The sequence below is a fragment of the Diabrotica virgifera genome, chromosome 3 (assembly GCF_917563875.1).
Source record: "Diabrotica virgifera virgifera chromosome 3, PGI_DIABVI_V3a".
Classification (NCBI taxonomy): Eukaryota; Metazoa; Arthropoda; class Insecta; order Coleoptera; family Chrysomelidae; genus Diabrotica; species Diabrotica virgifera.
Window position 1 is genome coordinate 139,820,022 of NC_065445.1, and position 25,337 is coordinate 139,845,358.

At 34.1% G+C, this 25,337-nt stretch overlaps 1 protein-coding gene across 1 annotated transcript in view; it reads right to left on the reverse strand.

Moving 5' to 3' along the window:
• The window catches only part of LOC126882573 (uncharacterized), a 481,344-nt gene that overhangs the window by 150,007 nt on the left and 306,000 nt on the right, over positions 1 to 25,337 (reverse strand). Inside the window, exon 10 of the mRNA XM_050647545.1 lies at positions 14,718 to 14,812. Within this exon, the coding sequence (XP_050503502.1) occupies positions 14,718 to 14,812 (95 nt within the window). The remainder of the gene's footprint in view (positions 1 to 14,717; positions 14,813 to 25,337) is intronic.

Below are 25,337 nucleotides of genomic sequence, written 5' to 3' on the forward strand. Positions count from 1 at the left end.
AAAGAGGACAAAAATAAAAAGGTGATCCTTTAAAAATTATGATCCTATTGTTTATATATTTGCCGTAAACTCCGGTCAACTTTGACCGGTTGTGTCTCCGGAACCACTCGCAATAATTAAACATTTTTTCTTTTAAAAGAAGCGTCCTGCTGCTGATTTTCTAATGCCGTTTCCATAATTTAATTTAGTTTAATATTTCCCGAGATATTCTATTTGTTTTTAAGCCAAAAAAATGTTTATAATTTTAAAATATTCCTGAGGCCGCTTAAATATTCCAATTTTAATACTGTAAAGTACATTAGATAGGTATAGTGTATTTTTATGAAAAAATCATAGTTATTCTTATGCACCATAATTATTATTGTCGTTATTATAGCGACCGTAAATTTTTAATTAACAATTCAATTGTTGCTAAACTGTTTATTCAATTTCCATTGGCTTCTGGAATTATAATCTATACGAAAAGGGCTTTTACATTACCCAGTTATTTAATTATTATTTAACAATTACTTATCTAAAATTTTAGTTGAAAATTAAAGATTTTGTTGGAAAAACCCGCTTTTTTCGGGGAAAGTTTTCGTCGAAATGAATGGGAAGAAAAACGTCTCTATGCAGAATTTAATTGTGGTGAATTTTTATTTGAGTGTTTTTGGTGTAAAGTTAAAATCTTTGGAGTTATAGAGCAAAAATTGAAAAAACCCCGATTTTCGGGCGCCATTTTGTTTATAAAAAAAGTAGCACACTATCTGCGGACTTTGCATACCTCTATTATTAATACAAACAATAATAAGATTCGATTCCAGCAATAAAATTGCTGGTAAATAACTTTTCCTTGTATTTTGCTAATTAGCCCAGGGTAAGTATAGTCGGTTCGCTAAACTCAGACTCAACTGACTAGATATTTTAGTGGATAATTTTTTTGTTTTTTGCCAATTTTGCAAAAAATGGCAAAATTACTAACTATTTAGTGATTATTATCTGTTTAGTAATTATTTTTTGCCAATTTTACTAAAATTGGCAAAATTACCGACTAAAATATTTAGAAAGTTGCGTCTGAGTTTAGCGAACAGACTATACCTTTGTTATTAATGAAGTAAGACCCATTAAGTATGGTATTTTTGAGACTATTTTGAGAGTATTTTGGTAACTAATTCCTTGAGTAATATTTTAAATTTCTATATTAAGGTCTCAAGGGCCCCAGCTTAGGTCAGGCCTCAGTGGCCCTGTTCTACTCCAATTGCATTTTAGTCTAAAAGACTAATTTCCTCAGTGAAAAATTAAAACTATGTTAAGATCTTTTCAAAATTGGTCATTTGAAAATATTTTCTTGGAATCGGCTTTTAAAATACATATTTTTATTTTCCTCGTTAAAATCTATGCACGGGGCCCCCTTGGTCGGGAGCCCCAGGGCACTGCCCCGGTTGCCCCAATGGTAGTTACCGCCCTGTAGTAAAACACTTTCACTATAATTTGTAATACAATTTTTTTCACGCCATGCTTCAAATATGTCATATTGCCTATTGTATTTTTCGATGGATTTTGCTGGGAGAAGCTCAGAAACTGCCTCTAACGATTTCTTGCGTATTTCAGGTGGCGTTCATGTAATTTCTTCCATTTCCAAAGCAGCACTACTCTACTATAATTTGATATTCGTTTTAACACTTTTATTACAATAAATACAATTTTTAATTTAAATTTTTTAAATATGACAGTGATGACAGGTGACTTCTGCATGCCGCTTTCGATTTTTAATCGATAGATAGTTATCAATATTGAATAATTACTAAATCGGTAAAATTTTGATTAATTTTATATGAATATAATTGCAAAATACTACAGAATTTCACTTTTTGGCATAAATTTAATTAATAATAACGTAAATTGTGTACCATATTTTCAATCATTAAAGTAAATAAATTTTAAATTCACTCAAATAAATAATCGATTACTGCCATCGACCACTTACATTCAATCTCGATTAATTTGATTAATCGCGGCAAGTAAAGTAAAATTCTTCTTTCAGTACAATAAATTGTTATTTTACTGCCGCAAATGGCGTCAAATGAGTACAATAATGAATTACTTTATTGACGGTTGGCGATAAAAATATTTTTTCCACCTACCTCTACCGAAAGTATACTTTTCCGGACCTGATTGTAGGGAGCAAAGTTGTACTTTTCCTCCCTAGGGAGGAAAATATTTTTCCTCCCTAGGGAGGAAAAGTAAAAGTGACGTCATGGTATTTCATTCATGAAATGTAACTTATTGACGCCCTGTACAATATCTATTTTCTATTACGTAAGTTTCTATACATTTTAACGTTTATTTATAAAACACTCTGTATTTTGCAGAATGGTAAAAAACAGTAAACTGTTATTTTGATTTAACAATGTTTACATTATTAATTTGACTTATATTTGACAGTTGACAGTTATATTGTACGTACTTGTTAGTTTTAGTTCTAATAAATTTTGTTGTAAATAAATAAATTAAGTAAAAATGAAAAAATGACTTGTTATTTGAGGAAGGTGGAAAAACCATATGTATAACATGGGAGTAAAGTGCCTTTTCCTCCCTTGAATGATTACTGCCCTCCGCTACGCGTCGGGCAGTAAACTTCATTCTCGGGAGGAAAAGTAGCACTTTCCTCCCTTGTTATACAAATAGCTATTTCTTTTTTAGTTAGGCATAAGTAATTAAAATCAGAGGTACAGAACTGAGACTCAAAATTCATGTTGGCCGTTTTAAAAGTGATTACAAAGTGAGGAGAATAGTGAAATATAACAATATACAAAAATATACCGGAAGCTATGTAAATCTAAACTAACATCTAATTAAAAAAAACAAATGATATTTGTTCATGATTTGTTTTATTATTTATACATTTTGGTAATTTCAATTAATAATACTATATTTTTATTCTTTTCTGTAATGCCATCAAAAATTTCCTAACGAGACATTTGAACTCTTTCTTATAATTAAGAGTCATTGCCTTTTTAATCTGTTCTGTGTTTAACATTTCAGCAGATATTTTATCTTCTCACCCTCGTTTGCCATTAGGCTCAAAGCTTATCTATAGAAATCTCTCCCTCCAGTAAAATATTAGTTTTCTGATAATTATATTAGAAAAAAAACTGGAAGAATTACAAGCCTATAAAATGAGAGAGACTAGTATTTGATAGAAATGTTCAGCTTCGAGAAAAACAAATATTGAAGTAAAATCGAATTAACAACCAATTTTTCCGACCTTGATTTTTTCTGAACCAAAATACAGAAAAATACACACTGTATGTTTGTCAATTATTAGTTTTCTAGATAAAATAAAAGAAATATAGGAAAATATCAATGACTAAAACCTAAATAAATCATTAATGAAATAAAAGCATCAATAAATATAAAATACATATTTTTTTTTCTTCGAGTGACATCACCGCAACGGAGGTCGGCAATCATCATAGATATTGGGATTTTAAACGCGGCTGCTCTGAAAAGTTCATTTGATGTACATCCATACCATTGTCTCAGGTTGCGCAGTCACGATATTCTGCGTCTCCCTACTCATCTTTTTACTTGAAATTTTCCCTGCATAATCCATTGGAGCCAGTTATATCTGGCTCTACGTGTAATATGTCCGAGATATTCTATTTTTTCTTGTTTTGATGGTATTTAAGATTTCCATTTCTTTACTCAGCTTTCGCAGAACCTCTTTGTTTATGACGTGTTCTGTCCACGATATTTTCAGAATTCATCTGTACACCCACAGCTCGCATAATTCTAGTTTTTTCATTGATGCCGCATTCAAGGTCAAAGCTTCCATTCCATAACACAAAGTCGAGAAAACGTAGCACCTAACCAACCTAACTTATAGCTCCAACTTCAAATCTCTTATGCAGAGCACTTTTCTCATTTTGTTAAAATTTGCTCTAGCCTTTTATATAATAATCTGATTTTCATTTCCTGGAAGTAATCATCTGTGGCATCATTCGGAAAACTGTCTTATATTCTAAAGAACAGAAAATACCCGCAATACCTAAAAACAAGTGTATTCTTCTTCTTCTTGTAGTGCCTACCCGTTTCGGATGTTGGCGACCATCATGGCAATCAGCACTTTGCACACTGCTGCTCTGAAAAGATTTGTAGTGGTTGTGTTGAACCATGTACGTAGATTTTTCAGCCACGAAATCCTTCGCCTTCCTGGTCCTCGCTTTCTCTCTACTTTTCCCTGTAAGACCAGTTGCAGCAGTCCATATCTTTCACTGTTCCTCATGATGTGACTGAGGTATTCGATTTTGGCTGTTTTTATTTTGATTAACAGCTTTTTTCTTTTTGCATTCTCAGCAAAACACCCTCATTAGTAATGTGGTCGGTATAAGATATCTTCAGGATTCGACGATAAAGCCACATCTCAAAAGCCACACTTTTCTTGCAGGTGGCGTCTGTGAGAGTCCACGACTCAACTCCGTACAAAAGTATAGGAAAGATATAACATCGTAGTAATCTGACTTTTGTGGGTATCGACAAATCATGACATTTGAACAACTTTGCCATTTTTTGAAATGCAGATCTTGCTTTCTCTATCCTATATTTGATTTCTATAGAAGTGTATTAAATCAATGTATACTCCCTGTTCTAATATATGGCTCTCAGACATGGACGTTTACAAAAGAAAATATGGAAAAAATAGCAAAGACAGAAAGATCCATGGAAATACTGAACATTAAACTATCAGACAGGAAAAGAAACGAATGGATCCGTAACAAAACAAAAGTGAAAGAAGTCTCTACCCAAGTAACAAAGCTTAAATAGAAGTTCGCCGAACACACCCTACGGCAGAAGGATGAAAGATGGACTAAGATGATTATATATTGAAGACCGTGGAACCACAAACGAAAAAGGGGAAGGCCACAGATGCGATGGTTGGATGAGCTGAAGAAACACACTGGGTCAAATTGGATGCAAATGCAAATTGCCCAAGATAGAGAGGCATGGAAGAAGGAAGAGGAGGCCTATATCCAAGGATTGATGTTTAGGACTGATTAGATAGATAGAATCATCTGATGAGTTAATCATTGTCTCACTCTATTGGTCTACTCGTTCGACATTGGCTCAGTTTATGAAGAGATTCTCATTATTTCTTTGAGTTTTCGATATTCTCATAAATTTTGTCTTCTTGACATTCATTGTTAGACCGTATCCTTGTCCTAAGCAGCCTCTGAAGATCACCAATATTTTCGGCTAAGGTGATAGTGTGATCAGCATATCTAATATTGTTAATGGGAACTCCATTTACCCTTATTTCAGCTCTTCAACCCTCAAGAGCTTTTTTGAAGATTTTTCCGAGTAACCATTAAAAATAGTTGGCGACAACACGCATCCTTGTCTCACCTCACGTCTGATTTAAATTTCCTCTGATAGCTGTTCGTTAACACGTACTACTTTTGCTAGTTGCTTATAATACAAATTCGATGTAATCCTTAGGTCATTGTAGGCCATCTTCTTTGAAATCAGGACATGCATTAATAATTCGTGTGGTACTTTGTCGAATGCTTTATTATAGTCAATAAGACACGCATATATATCTTGATTTTGTGGCAACAGGCACCTTTGTATTGGTATACTACATGAACAAAGAGCTTCACGCATTCCTAGGCCTTTACGAAACTCAAACTGTGTATCATTAATATTTTTTTTTAATTATAAATAACTCAATCTAACTAAATATACTAATTACCGGATAATTAATTACCTAATGAATTTAAACCGGATGACTGTCAGTCATCCGGTTCATCATCTATTTCGTAGATATACTTTTTTTTGAGATAGACATGTCAGTTGCCAATTATTAAGATAAGAAATTTAATAATACATTTACTGCCATATAAATCATCCGTTAGTTCGAATAATTTTAGTATTTGTTTCCTTCTACTCATTTTTAAATATCATGTACACAATCATGTACACACAAGAACACTGACACTTTCACAGTAAACTATTTTAAGCACCCACAACAAAATTAAATAAAAAAAATTCTAAATGAACAGTTTTTGGTTTAAATGGGATCTAGCTATTTTTATAAATTTCTGCTTTTATAACGGATAACAATAAACACCGACACCGTCTTCAACGACAGAACGAAAGTCATAAAAGAGGTTTAGGAAAGTTAAAAAGGAAGAAAACAAAGAACCTCAAAAATCGGTTTTCGTACCAACCCCCTTTTAAGCATGTTAATTCCTTGAAATTTTATGGTCAAATTTGGATTATCTACATTTTTTCAATACAAACGTCCCAGAATCTCATAACATGACAATGTGGTGTGTGTACTAAAGGTATAAGTCAAGCTGCGTAAGTGAAAGCGCGAGGTACTAACAGTATAAGTTGACTTGTACTCTTAATACAAAGCAGACTTTTGAAATTAAAAGTTGTACTGTTGGAATAAAATCCATATTTATACATGAAAAACAGGCTGTTGACTTATACTCTTAGTACAGAAATGGTTAATAAACATTCAAAATTGTATTCAAATGTGTACATTAATGAGAACAAAAATGTTATTTTGGCCAAACGCTTAGTTTAGCATAAACAAACCAAAGACGGTTAGTCGGCGCTTAGTTTACAATTGCGAAACTGTTATGAATGGCAGTTATGAATATATGGCAGTTATGAATGGCAGTTATGAATATAGTCTTGTTATGCAAAATTAAAAACCCTTAATAAACAAAATGTCGCTTGGTTTATTTTTGTTTTTCTTAGTAACCGTTAACGTGACAATAACAGGGATTTTTCCAAGATAGTTTTAGCTATGTGTCACCAGAATGCGCTGATATCTCGATTTTAAAGGAATGGCGCTTGGTAGAGTTATGCATAACACCGTCCTTTTAAAGAATTGGTTCATTATTTGTGATTTTATAAGGCTGTTCTTTATTTTTACATAATAGAAATATGTATGCACTTTGTAATTTTCATTGTTTTGAAATCACCTGCTGCAACATCAAATAAATCAGTATATTTATTTTTCTTAATTAATACGCTTCGACTACAGATTGTTTCTCTTAATTTTTGCAGTGGGAATACCTTCACTATTACACTCAATTTGTTCTGGTTCTTATCCTGAACCGAAAAATATCCAAATTCAGATATTATCTTCCAAAGCCACACAGTTCAAAACGAACGTAATAAACAAGCCAAACATGGACGTCTAAATATGAACTACAAACTAATTTGCGGAGTAGCGGAGTACAGATTCAGACCTATCCAAATAAGTCGCAACAAAATCCGTACGCTTTCAATTAGAATTAGAAACAAACACGCTGCCAATATGATATTCAAACTTTAAACTGTTTGAAGAAGTTTGATTTCAAGTCAAACCTAAAGATATCGAAATCAAGTCAAGTCAAAGTTTTGTACAAAAAAAGTTTGATTTTCAAGTCAAGTCAAGTTTATTTAATAAAATCAAACTATAGTTCGTTCCTCCTTGACTTTACAGTATAGTAGTATAGGGAATAGAGGCAATGCAGTCCTTGTGCGAGTTCTTAGCGCGGTGATGCCGATTTTATCAAAAAGAATTTGTAATAGAACATTAGAGAGATAAAATTAAAACTGTTTTAGAAAGAAAATCTACAATTTTAGGTTTCATATGCGTAATAACTATAGTATATCAAATAAACTTAAACGCATACGAATCCTAAAATTGTAGATTATCTTTCTAAAACAGGTTTAATTTAATCTCTCTAATGTTAGATTACAAATTATTTTTCATAAAATCGGCATCATCGCGCTAAAAACTCTCATAAGGACTGCATTGACTATGTTCCCTATACTGTAAAGTCAAGGTGGGACGGACTATAATTTGACTTAATGCATCGCTACCGCCAACATACCAACACCAGGAGGAATCAGGCAGGGAGACGGCCTCAGTCCATTTCTGTTCAATATGCTAAGGGATGAAATAATAGAAGATGTGGAATCGCTACAACTAGGATACAGACTCGGCCACAATAGAATCTGTAAAGTGTGCTATGCGGATGATGCAACCCTGATTGCAAAGGAAGAGGATGACCTAGAAAGATAACTATATCGATTCTACCAAGCATATCGACGACTCAACATGAACATATCCACGCAGAAAACAAAATGCATTACCATTGCGAAAGACTTAATTAGATGCAAGCTCGTGATAGAGGAGAAACCCATAGAATAGCTAAACCAGGTCAAATATCTAGGTGTAGACTTATTAAGTTATCATGACCCAGCCAGAGACCTTAGAGGACAAATTAACAAGGCCGCTGTCTTTTCCGGATGTTTGAGAGATAACCCATATATGACCATATATATATGAGAATGGACAGCAAAGTTAGAATTTATAAAACTTGCATCATACCTGTTATGACCTATGACATGAAATCAAAAGGAGACACCAATAAAACCGAAAGCATGCTACGAACAGCCGAAATGAAGACACTAAGAGCAATAGCAGGGAAGACAAGAAGAGATAGAATACGAAACAATATCATCAGGGAACAATGTGGCGTGCAAGATGTAGTTAGGTGGGGCAGGCAAAGACGAAGAGAATGGTTCAGTCATGTAAAAAGAATGGAGGAGCACAGACTACCAAGAATTGCGCTAGAAGGAAAACCAGCAGGCAAGCGTCCACGAGGGAGACCACCAAAAAGACGAAGAAATAGCTGGCAATCTACCTCTTAAGAAATACTTCAAGGGATGTACAGGTGTAAACTTTTTCTTATAAAATAATAGACGATTTCAACTACCTATTCCCAAATTTTCATCCTTCCGTTATTTTTTTTGAGGTTTTCGTAAAGTTTTGTGTTCTTTGAACGGGCTAAGAATATACTCTGGTTTTATTCATTTACTTTAAGACTGATTTTTATTGCAGCTTCTTCAAAGCTCGTGAAATATCCTTCTACTGTTATCGCTATATTTGGTTTGCTTTTCGGATAAATTTTTCGCATGACATATAAAAACAATAAAGCAAAATATTGCTATGAATGATTACAACTTACAGATGGTTAAAGATTTTTAAATATCTAGAAGCAAACAAGAAGTTAAAATACGAATACTATCGGGAAACAGCTCTTTCTTTGCAATGCGACATCTAATGAGGTCAAAACTGATCTTACGGGGTGCAAAAATTCAGATATACAGGGTGTCCCGAAAAGATTGGTCATAAATTATACCACATATTCTGGGATCAAAAAGAGTTCGATTGAACCTAACTTACCTTAGTACAAATGTGCTCATAAAAAAAGTTACAGCCTTTTGAAGTTACAAAATGAAAATCGATTTTTTTTAATATATCGAAAACTATTAGAGATTTTTTATTGAAAATAGACATGTATCATTCTTATTGCTGGAACATCTTAAAACAAAATTATAGTGAAGTTTGTCTACCCTATAAAAATTTTATGGGGGTTTTGTTCCCTTAAACCCCCCCAAACTTTTGTGTACGTTCTAATTAATTCATTATTGTGGTACCATTCGTTAAACACAACGTTTTAAAAACTTTTCTGCCTCTTAGTATTTTTTCGATAAATCAGTTTTTATCGAGATGAGGCTTCTTTTTTAATATATTTACATAAACATTTTATGGGGGTTTTGTTCCTTTAAAGCCCCCAAATATCTGTGTACGTTCCAATTAAACTATTATTGTGGTACCATTAGTTTAACATGGTATTTTTAAAACTTTTTTGTCGCTTAGTCTTTTTTTGTCAAGTCACCTTTTACCGAGATGTGGCTTCTTTTTCAAAATATACCTAAAAATGTAAATTATAAATAAATTTTCGGATTATTAACAGGTCTCTATAATCGTACTTAACCATATACAAATATGTGGTGGAATTGACAAATATTCAAAATATCTCGATAAACACTGGCTTATCGAAAAAGTACTAAGAGGTAAAAAAGTTTTAAAAACGTTGTGTTTAACTAATGGTATCACAATAATGAATTAATTAGAACGTACACCAAAGTTTGGGGGGTTTAAGGGAACAAAACCCCCATAAAATTTTTATGGGGTAGACAAACTTCACTATAATTTTGTTTTAAGATGTTCCTGCCATAAAAATGATACATGTCTACTTCAATAAAAAATCTCTAAGAGTTTTCGACATATGAAAAAAAATCGATTTTCATTTTTTAACTTCAAAGGGTTGTAACTTTTTGTGTGTGCACTATTGTATATAGGTAAATGAGGTTCAATCAACCTATTTTTAACCCTAGAATCTGTGGTATAATTTATGACCAATCTTTTCGGGACACCCTGTATACATATACGACCAGTAGTCGTATACGGAAGCGAAACATGAAGACTAATAACAGAAAAAGTAAACAAATTGCTCATGTGTGAAGATAAAATCTTTTGAGTAGTATATAATATCCTTGCAAAGATAAATGACAAACGAATAAAGGCGTAGGCACAGCAACGAGTTAGAATGTCTCTTTGGAAAGGAAAATCTAGTAAGATATATTAGGACCAACAACATACTAAGATAGGCACGACACATGATACGCAGTAATGGCAATCACCTATAACAAGTAATACGCCCAAAAAACCAATAAATAATGTGTTTTGGGAAAACATACAAATGACATACAAATGTCAACCTCACCTGCCCGTGAGATGATCTCGATCATGATCATCCGGTACATCCTGCTAGATAACAAACGAGGCGCTTACGTCCGAGTGATTTCCGGTATAAGCAATCCCCCACTTACTGACCAACAGCTTCGGGTGGAAGAGTCGGTAAGTGGAAGGGCACCTTCTTGTCCTAGAAATGAGAAATCATTTCTAAAGGCGGACGAACCAGGCAGGGTCAACGGCGTGGAGATGCATAAGGCAACGGGAAACCAATGCATTAAAGGCTCATAGAGCATCCCTAGTTAATCATCATGACTAACAACATAACCAAACACTCTACTGATCATGAAACTCGGAAAACAAGATCCGGCAGAGGAGGAAACTCACAAGACTGCAAGGCCTCCCCGGTCGTCAACATGCGAAAACCTTGCAAAGTAGCGACGTGGAATGTTAGAAGTCTACATCAAGCTGGAAAAGTACATAATGCCGTTAATGAAATGGAAAGGCTGAATGTAGACATTTTAGGAATCAGCGATGTCCAATGGCCCGACTCAGGAAAGATGAAAATCAACAATAAAACAATATACTATTCAGGAAGTCAAGACGGTTCACACAGATATGGTGTCGGGATAATACTAAACAAACACATGGATAAAGCTGTAGTAAATTTCATTCCATACTCCAACAGAATTATCCTCTTACAATTAAATCAGAATAAACCCAAATTAAACATAATACAAGTTTATGCTCCGACTGCGGACAAACCAGAGAGCGATATTGAAACTTTCTACGAAGACCTAGACAATATTTTAAAATCCATTAAAACGCAGGATGTTACAATTATAATGGGAGATTTTAACGCAAAGGTTGGAGACGAAAAAGTAGAAGAATGTACAGGAGGATATGGTCTGGGCAACAGAAACGAAAGAGGTGACAGGCTTATCGAATTTTGCCAAAACAATAATTTTGTCATAACTAATACATTGTTTAAAATGCCAAAGAGAAGACTATATACCTGGAAGTCACCAGCAGATCAAGAAGGGAGAATTGTAAGAAACCAAATAGATTATGTATTGATTAGACAAAGATACAAGAACGCAATTATATCTTCAAAAACCTATCCAGGTGCCGACATAGGATCAGATCACAATCCAGTAGTGACCAAAATTAAGCTCAAAATGAAAATAATAAAACGCAGAACAAAAGATGTAAAAATCGATACAAGTAAACTAAGAAACCCACTCATAAAACAACGCCTGACAGATGAAATTAATAACCGTTTAATGAATGTTAAAGAACAAATCCAACAAAATACTGAAACAGAGACAAAATGGTTATTAATAAAGACAGAAATAGATAAATGTCAAAAAGAAATTCTTACACCAACCAGATACAAAAAGAAACAATGGATGACGGAGGAAATCTTAGATTTAATGGAAGAAAGACGTCAGCATAAAAACAAAGATAATCAGATGTACAAAAATGTGGATAAACAAATAAAATCCAAAATTAAACAGGCTAAAGAACAGTGGTTAAAAGAACAATGCGCAGAAATAGAAGAACACCAGAAAAGACATGATAATTTTAACACACATAAAAAAATTAAGAAATTAACGCAGATCAACAGAAAAAGAAAACCGGGAATACTAAAAGATACAGATGGGAAACTTGTGTTGGGTACTAACGAAAAATTAAAGAGATGGACAGAATACATAAATGAATTGTTCAAAGACAATAGAACAGAGCAGATGGAAGTCGAAGTAGAAGATGATACGGTTTTGAAGATATTAAAAGAAGAAATTAAATCGGCATTAAAAAACAGCAAAAATGGTAAAGCAGTAGGTCCAGACCAAATCCCAGTAGAAAGCTTAAAATGTATAAATGATGAAACCTTAGACATTATCGTAGACTTGTTTAACACAGTGTACAAAACAGGAAACATACCAAAACAATGGTTACTCTCAACCTTTTGTGCTATCCCTAAAAATACAAACGCTAAAGATTGCAGTGAATACAGAACAATATCATTAATAAGTCACATTCTCAAATTATTCTTGAAAATAATACATGGTCGTATAAACAAAAAACTAGAAGAAGGAATAGATGATAGTCAGTTTGGGTTCAGAAACGGACTAGGAACCAGAGAGGCGTTATTTGCTTTTAATGTGTTAGCTCAAAGATGCATGGACATGAATGTGGATGTGCATGTTTGTTACGTTGATTTTGAGAAGGCTTTTGACAAAATAAGACATGAAAAATTAGTCCAAATTCTAAAGACAAAAAACATAGACAAAAGGGACTTACGAATAATAACAAACCTTTACTGGAATCAAAGAGCACAAATTGTAATAGATAACGAACCCAGTCCAGAAATTGAAATCAGGAGAGGAGTTCGGCAGGGATGTATTATGTCTCCATTACTCTTTAATGCATATAGTGAAGCCATTTTTGAAGAAGCATTGCTATCTCAAAGTGAAGGAATAATAATTAACGGAAGATCTATTAACAACATAAGATATGCAGATGACACCGTGATTATAGCAAGTTCTGCTGAACAACTCCAACTACTACTGAACAAAACAAACTATTTCTGTAAAGAATATGGACTAAAAATGAATATAAAAAAGACCAAATACATGATAATAACTAAGAAAACAAACATACAAACAAGCATACATTTGGGAAATGTACCGATATAATGGGTTGATAAATACAAATACCTAGGAACCTGGATTTCAGAGAAAAATGATCAAACAACAGAAATAAGGACCAGGATAGAAATAGCAAGAAATGCGTTTGTAAAAATGAAAACAGTTCTCTGCAACAAAGACCTTAGTTTAGAACTGAGAGCAAGAGCTTTGAGATGCTACGTGTTCTCGATACTACAATATGGACTTGAAAGCTGGACATTAAAGCAAGAACACATAAATAAGCTACAGTCATTTGAAATGTGGTGTTACAGAAGAATGCTTAGAATAGCATGGACACAGAGGAAAACGAACACGGAAGTACTGCGAGAAATGGGTAAAGAATGCGAAATAATAAACACAATAAAAATAAGAAAGTTACAATATCTGGGACACGTAATGAGGGGACCGCGATATGAAATGCTAAGACTGATAATACAGGGAAAGATAAGAGGCGGAAGGAGTATAGGAAGAAGGAGAGTGTCATGGTTAAAGAATTTAAGGGACTGGTTTAGATGCAGTTCTATAGAACTCTTTAGAGCAGCGGTGGATAGAGTAAAGATAGTGATGATGATATCCAACCTCCGATTAGGAGACGGCACTTGAAGAAGAAGAAGGGAAAACATAGATGAGAGATTAAACCTATAGGATGGTCTATAAAAAGATAGAAAGATGTATTCAGAGAGGATCTGGATTAGATGGGGCTGTGATAATGGAAAATAGTGCCACAAGACCGACAAGAAGGGAAGGCAGTAGTAACTGCGGCAGGGACTCACAAAGATGAGTAACGGCTTTGATGATGAGTTTTCTAGTAGCAAAGAGATTCTGCCAGGTGAGTAGTTTACCGAGAAGTAAGTACCTATAAATATTGTATGTTGTTTGCCTTATATAATTCCTTGCGATTGTGTATAATTGGTAGGCATTCGTTTTGTTTTATTTCATTTTGAAGTTTACATTAGTTGACTTGACCTTATCGGATCTAATTCATCAATTTTTACCCGACTTTTAATTTGATTTGTCACACGAGGCTTTTTTGGTATTCTGTAGACGTACTTAATTGTTTCCTGCTTTGTCGTGAATCGAAATAGTGGCATAGAATAAATTTAGTTCATTATAACCTTACAATCAATCATTTTATCAAAAGCTGTTCAAATATTTTTGATATTTGCAACAAACTTATACGAGTTTCGTTTTTCAGCTTCTGTTTTCAGATTTTGGTATCAGAGCAACAAATGTAAAGTTTTCCCATGCCTACGATAATAGCTAGATATGAAGACGGTATTTTGTTTAAAAGAAGCCTATGAGGAACATACAGAATTTAAATCATTAATTTAAATACACTCCTTATCGCAACTGGAATATTGCATTTACAGGTAGAAAGTAAAGATCCAGATTAAGACGAATACGACAACTATATCAGCAACACCGTAAAAACTTACCTTGTGATGCCTCATGTAAGTTTTGGCTCCATCTAGAAGACGTTCAAATTCTAATCTGTTAGCATTTCGGTTAGTTATCACATTGCCAACTTGTCCTAAAAATAAAATAATTAGGGTTAGGATAATTAAGATAAGATAAAGTTTTTTATGCATTTATACTGCTGGCAAAATTGCAAAAATGGTAAAAATGCAAAATTTCTAAAAATATGTTTCATATCTGAACTAACCCGGTCAAACATATGACAAGATGATATCGGACGGACATGTGCTAGTAGGGCTGAATGACTGCTAAAATCAAGCAGGAATCAGCTCTGCCATAACAGGTTTCCTCACTGGACATGCGCCAGTTAAGGGTCACCTAATACGATGGGGCTGTTTCATGGAGACTTGAGCTGCAGACTCTGTAATAGAGAACCTGAAACAGTCATATGTTTCATGGCTGAGAGGCATTGGGTCGAAGGCGGCAAACACTTTTCGGAGACACTTTACAGAGTTCCAGAATTCTGGAATGGGTTTCGTAAAGGAATGGAACATGTACAATAAGCCAAGTGGCTGCAGTACGACCTGTTCACAACAGACGACTTTCAGGGAAAAAATATCTGAACTAAACTGCTTATAAACATTTTTCTTAAACATACTGATTAAAGGTCTATTATATCCTGCAATTGGCGGATAAAATTACTGGGTCTCAGAAGAAGTTACTCTTATGAAAGAGAAAATTAGAAGATCAAGAAATTGACTGTTTCCTTGATTCACAAGGTATTCAATAAGAAAAATCGATAGAAATCCTCGATTCCTCTTTAAAAAATATGTTTACTCAACAAATGTTATCATTGAGCGAATACTTTGAGAAATACTTTCACGAAAATCTGGAGCAATATGATTGGGTCAGAAACCATTTCCAGTCATCCGCACTTTCAACAGAGGAAGAAGGACAACTGGCAGAATTGTCCTGTGATTCCAGCCTAAAGCTTCAATACGAAAAGGACAAACTGTTTAAATTTTGGAAGAATTTTTGGAAAAATCAGAACTGCTGCATTAAAGGTTTAATTACTATTTGCGACTTCGTACTTGTGCGAAACGGGCTTTTCTGCAGTTGCAGTAATTAAAAAAAGTAGAGTTCAAACATAAACTTAGAAAAAGAAAAGAGAGTGGCCATTTTCAAACTGGAGCCCCGGTTTCATAGGTTTTGCTTAAAAAATCAAGCACATCCCTCACATTAACCAGCCAGTTACACAAATAAGTATTCCATTTTATTTTTGTGCCTGTTTTGATTTCGTTCTCAATTTCTAATAGAAATTAGAAATGTTCAAATAGTGTTTTTGTTGTAACTATAACCTGTTACTAGGCTAGTACTTAAATTGGCAAGTATTATTGGGGGTTGTATTGAGGGGCGTCGCAAAAAATAGCAAAGTTCCAAGGGCGTCACAGTACGAATAAGTTTGAAAAGCACTGGGCTAGAAAACTAATTAGAAATTAGAGGCATAGATGATCAAACATTATGGAACTAAATCAGGTGCTCTATCATTCGGCCTCAGTCACTTTTTGGAGCGAATAAGAAATAAATAGAGATAATATTAAATAAAGTACTAATAAATAAGTAAAAACGTAAAATGTTTAAACCATTCTAAATACTGCTTAAGTATTTTATAGGTTACAGTATAGGGTTAGCCTAGATCACCGTGGCCTTTTGAATTCTGATAGGTTCACTCAAAATTTTTTATCTATTTTTTGCTACTGATTACGAAATTCGAAGATGGATTTCGATCCGACTGGTCCAAAATTGTTATAAACAATGTACTTAAGTGTTTATAAGGCTCTAGCTCAAATAGACAAATACAATGTTTTCAACTACAATTTGTTCGTTAAAAAAAACAGAGAAAATGGCGTTTACTAAATTTTAATCCAATCATGTGAACTCGAGATATTGTAAAATTAAGTTAAATAAAGTCTCATTTTAAAACTAAATTTATACTCTTTTAAGAAAAAATATGTTAAATTAATTTTTCTACAACCGTGTTAAAAATGCAATTTTTAGCACTCCATACGAGCGTTAAAAATGCTACTTTAAGGCACTAGTGCTTTAAAATATTTTTAAGGAACTGCAGTTCGTATTGACCGTGTAAGCAATTTTGTTGTAATGTCAAAAAAATATAAAAATGGAATGTCAGTCAAGTTCAAGTGAAAGTTTTTGTAGATATTGTCCTGTAATTAAGTTAGGAGAAAAAATATTGTATGATCGGCGTGTTAGAACGTACATTTTTAAGGCACTCATGTGAATTAACTATTATCTTTATTTGTATTAAAGTTATGTTGTAATTTTTTTAATAAATTTGTAAAATAAATTTGTTATTAACGGTTTTCAACAAATTTGAGCAATAAACATTTATAATTTTTTTTATAACCCCTAATATATTCTGCTATGGCAAAAGTGAAATGTACATTTTGTCATTTATACTTAAATTAACAGTAATGATAGAAGAACTCAAACGGAACATTTTGGCCTTGAGAAAATTTTAAGCTTGCGAAAATCAGCTGCCATAAAATGTTGGGTAGACCCCCCAGAGTTAAAAAGGCCACGGTAACCTAGCTGGCCCCTCTTTGCGTATTCTGTTCTTTATTTCTGCACTTATATACATCGTTAGTTTCGGTTGTAAGGAATCCTAAGTACGTTTTAAATCATACATTTATGAACTGTGGAGACATATTTAGAAGAAGTTTCTATTGTTTCGTCTTGCCCTTGACGTAAACATAAATTCTCAATTCGACGTTTCGCGTCGTTTTCAAGATCTTCAAATGTCTTCTTTAATGCTGACTCATTACAACTAAGTATTATGACGTCATCCGCATATGTAGCTATTTGTTGGCTCTTTGTTATGAGGTTCCCGCAGATGTGAAGTTAGGATATTGCTGTATGCAGCAAGAAGTTTAAATAAATAATATTTTTATGTTAAATCTCATCATCAATCACGTAGCGCTACAACCCTGGTGGGTCCTGACTAGTGTTGCCCAAATTCAAGACCAAGACGAGACTTAGACAGTCTTGGTCTTGCATCAATACACCTGGTCTTGGTCTTGGTCTTGGCATTGCACCCCCGGTTTTGGTCTTGTTCTTGGTCCTGCAGCAAGACTCTTGCAAGTCTCGCAGTTGCCCACTAGCATATTGCTATTTATTAAACGTTACTTTAGATCTTAGAACAACGTAACAGTATAGGTTTATTTTCAGATTGACTTAACATATAGGGTGAGGCAGATAAACGGCCTATTAGAAATATCTCGAGAACTATAGATAACAGAATCAATAAAATTAGAATGAAGGGGTTTTGAAGAGTGATCTATTTAATGAAAATATTTTTATCTATTTCCTAATTCTGGGTATACCGGAAGTTGCTTATAACTTTTTTTTTAATGGTACACCCTGTATATTTTTACATTTCTGAATTCTCTTCCCTCTCTGCTTTCTAAAAATATGAGGTTTTGTAATATTATATAAGGTAGTTTAAAAGATAATTACGTTTTCTTATTAATTTCGTAGCAAATTTCACACCCTGTAGAATTGTAGTTATTTGACATCAAAAACTCTATTTATGTTCAAATGATTTTTAATATAGTCTACTATTGGTAACAATTATTAGTATAGCTTAATGTTAGATTTGGTATACAGGGTTGGTCGAAACTCGGAATTAGTATTATTTGAGTTTTCTTAAAGAGAACACCCTGTATTTTAGTATTGTAATAAAATGATGTGTCATGGTACTTTTTTATTTCTTAAGCATTCCCCATACCCAACTGCTTTAATTTGTGCTTAATTGTTAATCTCACCAACAATCTTAACTATGTAGGTATTTTGATAGCTCAACTATTATTAGTAACTTTAAGGTCACTCTAGATTAATATGTATCTATTTCCGAAAAATTATTTGTGATTGAATATTTTCACGGCGAACAAAATTTCACGTAATTTTTTTTGCAATTAATATTTGGCTTGAATCACCAATAATTCACAAACTAAATCAGTTAGATGGGTATAGGGAATGCTTAAGAAATAAAAAAGTACCATCACATATCATTTAATTACAATATTAAAATACAGGGTGTTCTATTTAAGAAAACTCAGAAAATACTCATTCCGAGTTTCGACCAACCCTGTTTTCTAAAAATAAAAATTTAGCTCTACTAACAATTATTTAACAATAGTAGACTATATTAAAAATCATTTATTATAAATGAAATTTTTTCATTTATTATAAATTAATAAATAAAAATAGTTTCTGTCCTTGTGGGATAGGTACTCACCGGAGGGACCGCAGACGTTCGGATACAATTAGCGTCTCTTTGCAAAGACAATGACGTCGACTTTGCAAAGTAATAAGACACTTACTCAACACACACACTACACATTACAACTGAGTTAGTGATAAGTTATACAATTACGTGGCTAAAGGTTCTAGTTCTAAACCAAGGCCAGAATCAGAGAAAAAAAAATCATTTGAACATAAATAGAGTTCTTGATATCAAACTACTACAACTCTACAGGGTGTGAATATTGCTACGAAATTAAGAAAATAAAAATGTAATTCTCTTTTAAACTACCCTATATAACATTACAAAACCTTATATTTTAACAACGAAAACATCGAGAAGAATCCAAAAATGTAAGAATATACAGAGTGTCCCATTCAAAAAAACGAAGTTATGTCCCACAGGAGTCTGTTTCTTACTAAACTTTTGCATTTAATAACCTTACATGTGCTAAAACATGATTAAAATACAAAAAACCAAATAAATGACATAAACTTGACTGTACATTCTCTGTCTAGAAAGGAATTTTGTTTGACCGATTGATATAATTGCACACTCTGCAAAAAGTTTATCTATAAGTACGATGTTTTGTCTTTACGATGTGGTATTTATATTCCTACTAACTGGTAAGTAAAAACAATTAAGTAGGTGTCCTTAACAGTGGGTGTATGCTAATCGAATTATTTTTCTATCAACTTAGGTGACATAATATCTTTAAAAAGTAGTAGGATATTATCGTCGGCGTGTAAATACAAGAAGATTTTTTTATGAAAGGGCAGCTATTCTCAAAATCTAGACAATTATTAGGAAAGAATATATTACAAAATATTTTATTTTTACACTGTAATAATTTCTTATGACCTCTGAGTACGTACCAAATAAATATGTCAAGTGTTCTTTTAATGGATATTTTGAATCGCTATGTATGTCCATTGTATTGTTCATAATGCGCATATGTCCATCTTCTCAAATTTTTGTTACATATTTTTTTGCGTCTCATCATAGTCTCTAAGCATATACCCGAACTACTATATTCCCTAAAACGACACTCAATCCTAACTGCAAGACGCAAGAGTCTCGCAGGCTTAGCCTTGTTCTTGCTCAAGTCTTGCACGGTCACAGTCTTGGTCTTGGTCTTGCTAAAATAAAGCGGTCTTGGTCTTGCCAAAACGCAAGAACAAGACCAAGACTGCAAGACCAAGACCGATTTTGGGCAACACTAGTTCTGGCTGACTGTACAACTTTTTTCCAGTTTGTTCGGTCTTTCATCAACCTAGGATCAAATGGAATGTCCATTTTCCGAAGATCTGCTTGGATGTTATCTCTTCATCGCATTCTGGGACGTCAGACTGGTCTTTTGCCTGTAGGATTCTCCTCCCATACCAGTCTTAAAAGTCTCTCATTATGACGTCTGCGCACGTGGCGTGCCCATCTTAGTCGCTGTGATCTAATTGCTTGGACAACATCGGTGTCATTGTAGAGTGCTTTTAATTCAATATTGGTTCTGATCCTATACTGGTTTCTGTTAATATCGTGGTGAGGTCCGAAAATTTTTCTAAGTATTTTTCGGTCGAAAGGTCTGAGCTTTTCTTCTTTTGCTTTGGTCATGGTCCACGTTTCGCATTCATATGTTAGTACAGGTCTGACGATGGATTTATAGATTTTGGTCTTGGAATTTCTTGTTCAGTTTATTTGAGTTTATAAGTTTATCCAGTACGAATAGACAGCGATTTGTAGATTGGATTTTGTCTTTTATTTCTTTAGTAACGTCGTTGTTAGCTGTGATTACGGCCCACATCTACTTAAAACGTTGTATTCTTTAGAAATTGAAGGTGCTGACCGTCACATTTTGTCTTATCCTGTCTCTTCGTGTCGTTCTATTTATACACACATATTTCGTATTCTCTTCATTAATCTTCAGCCCATCTTTACTTGTTGCTCCTTCCATCTTGTTGAAAATGGCTTTTATGGATAGGATGGAGTCTCCAACTAGATCAATGTCATCTGCGTATGCTAGTAATAGCACATTGAACCGATAGCAATTCTGTTTTTATTTCGGCCGACCTCATGACTTTCTCTAATACAAGGTTAAAGCTGCCAGACAGTTTATTATTTAGACGTACTTTAGATAGTCCACCCTCCATACAGATTTTGATCATCCGAATGAGTTTCTTTGGTATTGAGAACTCCGCCATGGCATTCCATACATGGCTTCTTTCTACACTATCATATCCCTGTCGAAAATCTATGAAGAGTTTGTGTATGAATCTGCTATACTCCCATCCCTTTTATAGAAACTGTATCAGCGTGAACAGTTGATCTATTGTTGATCTGTTTGCCCTAAAGCAGGCTTGATATTCTTCTAGGGTATTTTCAGCATAAGGTGTTAGTCTACTAAGAATGATGTTTGAGAGGATTTTATATGCCGTGTTTAAGAGTGAAATTCCTCTATAATTGGCGCGTTTTCTTTTATCCCCTTTTATGTGGATGGGCACTATGATGTTTTTCTTCCATCTTGCTGGTATCCCTTCTTCTAACCATCATTTGTATTATTAACTGGTGGATTTGGCGAGGTAGTGCGTCTCCACCATATTTCAGAAATTCTGCTGGTATCTCGTCCGTGCCCGGCGCTTTGTGAAATTTTCTTAGCTTATTATATGTTCAATCTGCTATAATATTATTTAATATGGGAAATATCAATACTAATGAAGTGTCGTTAATATAATATCAGTAGAAATCAAGCACATATTTTTAAGATATATTATTTTGCTACTATATGATCAGTATAAGTCAAACAGAGTAGATCATCATCTACCAAACAACTATTTTCCTACTTTATAATTTACTGATTGACCGGAAATTACATGTAAACCTTCAGTAAATTACCCGCCTCATCTCCGCTATCATTCTCTATCTAAACAAACAAAACAATAGCCGGAAATAGGAGCTCCTCATCCATTTTACAATAGAGATATACATCTGTTTTACTCAAGACTAACCTATCGTATAGTACATATCGTGCAGCTTCCTAACGTCCCATATTGAATGGAAGTGACGTCTCTGTGATATATTGCGGGTACATCGCGTATCGATGTGCAATCTTAAACGCATCCCGCGAGAGTTATTGCCTTTCAATGCTGCTAATTTGGTGTTGGTTGTTTGGATCATGGAGCCGAAACTATGTACTTTTTATTGCTCTCTGGATTTCTCTGGTGATTGATTGCTCTTGGACGGGTATTGATTTAGTGAGAGACACAGGACGTAGAACAAAGGATTTACTAAAAATTTGCAACTAACCAAATATAAAAAGGAAATATAAATCATTTGTACATATTTAAGTTGGAAATATATTTACTGTTGATTTACTGTTGATTTATTTACTAATTTTAGAAAAGTATGTAATACGACAATATTTTTGAAAGTCCCCAGCTTATCGTATTGCCATGAAACTCCAGTATACGAGGCCCATCAAGGTCACTAAGTACCTCAGGGACCATCGATGACAAAACTCTTGTTTTAAGCGACCCCAAAAATCTCCCGAGTAGTAATATTGAACTATTTTCCATAAATTACATACGAATTACAAATTAGTCGTTTCTTATTAGTTCAAAATGCACTTTAGGCATTATCCTTGTTCAGTAGTGCAATTTTTATTTCAACATCATCACTTTAGTTCAAAAATTCCTTAACGATCTTACGAATCGAATACAACAAGTTTCATTAAGGTCCACCCAACTGTATAAAATTGGTAGGTTTTAGAATTTTTATTAGTAGGTTTTACCTACAAGACATATCTTTCGAAAACAGAGAAACAAGTGTATAAATTACAGAGGAAGAAGTATTGTATGCACTAAAAAACACCAGTAACGGAAAAAGCCCGGGGCCAGATCAATCGTCTATTGATATTCTTAAAATAATATAAAATGAGTACATAGATGTCCTCTTAAAGCTCTTTAATGAAATTTATCAGTCGGGTGATATACCCAATGAATGGTTGACCTCAACATTTTTTTGTCTCCCAAAAAAGAAAAATGCTAGAGAACGCACCGACCACCGCAACATAAGCCTGATGTCTCACACACTTAAAATGTTTTTAAAGATCATTCATAAACGCATTTACCAAACACTTGATATGGCTATCGAATACATAAACCCAATTTGGATTCCGTAGAGGCGTAGGTACATACCCGTGAAGCGCTCTTTGCATTCAACGTACTAATCCAGAGATGCTTGGACGTGAACCAGGATATGTACGTCTGTTTCATAGATTAAAACAAGGCTTTCAATAAAGTCCGCCACAAACAGCTAATGGACGTCCTCAAAGCAAAACAATTACAATACAATGACCTTCGAATTATAACAAATCTATATTATAAACAGCAAGCACACATACGCATTAACGAACACACATCAGAAGAGTTTAAAATTAAAAGAGGAGTGCAACAGGGGTGTGTATTATCTTGAGGGAAAAACAGCAGGAATAAAGGTAAATGGAACGCCAATTAACAACATTAGATATGCGGACGATACTATCATAATAGCAGACAACCTTAAAGACCTCCAAAAGCGAATGAACAAGATAGTTGAGTATGGAGAAGAATGTGGATTATCAATAAACATCAAGAAAACTACATTTATGAGGATATCGAAAACCCAAAATAATGATGAAAGCCTGACAATTAAAGGTAAAACTTTAGAACAAGTAGAAAACTACAACTATCTTGGCACAATAATTAATCACACAAACGATTCCTCCAAAGAAATCAAAGTTCGAATAGAGAAAACAAGGACAAACTTCAATAAAATGAGAAAGGTACTTTGTGCAAGAGAACTGAAATTAGACTTGAGAGTTAGGCTGACAAGGTGTTATATTTTCTCGACTCTGCTTTACGGGATAGAAGCATGGACACTTAACGCATCGACTACTAAAAAGTTGGAAGCATTTGAACTGTGGGTGTATAGAAGAATCGTGAAGATATCATGAACCGAGCATATAACAAAAAACGAATTCATGAGAAGAGTCAACAAATGACTGAAAATATTGGAAACCATCAAGACACGAAAGCTGCAGTACCTGGGGCATGTTATGCGTAATGAGAGATACAACATACTTCAGTTGATTATACAGGGGAAAATCCAGGGCAAGAGAAGTGTAGGAAGGAGACGGATCTCGTGGTTGCGTAACTTGAGGGAATGGTACGGATGCACATCAACCGAACTATTCAGAGCAGCAGCATCTAAGGTCAGAATAGCCATGATGATTGCCAACCTCCGTCGCAGAGATGGCACGTGAAGAAGAAGAAGACTTTTTATTGCTTCACCTAGTAAGGTTTTGTCACTGCACAATCGAGACACTTAAATACGAGGGAGCGTATTTCGTTAAATAAGGTTCCTTATGCCGATGAGAAAGAGTACGACGTGCTGGGAGAAATCTGGCAACGCTACCTTAGACATCAATTCTCCCTCTTCCTCAAGGTCGGCCTAGCAGTCTTCGAAGATGGAGGTCCCGGTCACTGTTACCGCCAATGGGAAATTCATGCTTTTAGATGCATAATGGATTTCACCCATTGACATTCAACGTCAATTAATCGAAGTTTATGGGCAAAAGTGCTTATTTGTTCAACATGTTCGTAAATGTACTTCAGGGTAATAAGCTAGAAATAGACCATGTTCGGGACACTCAAAGATCCAGGTAGCTGACTACTCTTTTAGTTATTGTAGACCTATAACAATAAAACCTACCTGTTTCCTGCCTAGAGTTCGCGTCCATTTTTTAATTACACCCATACCTCGCTTTACGGCCTGGCTACGTTCCACGAAACTTGGCCGTAAAGCGAAAAGCCGTATAATGAATCAAGTATTCTAATAAAAACTTATACAAATTCAATGGGATCGGTTCCAAATTTTTAAATATGGAGCAACAATTCGCTCTTTCAACAATTCGCTTTATTATGTCGGAATATTGCGTGCAGTCTCATCAGCGCTAGCTTTTCCTCTTTGATTTTCATATTATGAAAATTAAATCATTTTTTATCTTCAAACCATCCTCGGCTTGCTTGAAATGTAACATCTTCAGCAGATTCATCGGTATTTCCATTTCATTCCAAATTTTCGAAAACACTTAAAGGTTTTTCATGGATAGTCATTTGACTTATTGGCAATCTCTGTTTCTTATTGTCCTTATAATCAATAGTTTTTCCATTTTTTTTTCACAATCGAGTTAATATAATGTTCCATAATGGAGAAGTATCGACATCAGAAAAAAAGTTTTTTGGCCGTTATAGCGAAACATTTTAGGTCGTAAATCGAAAACGTGCCT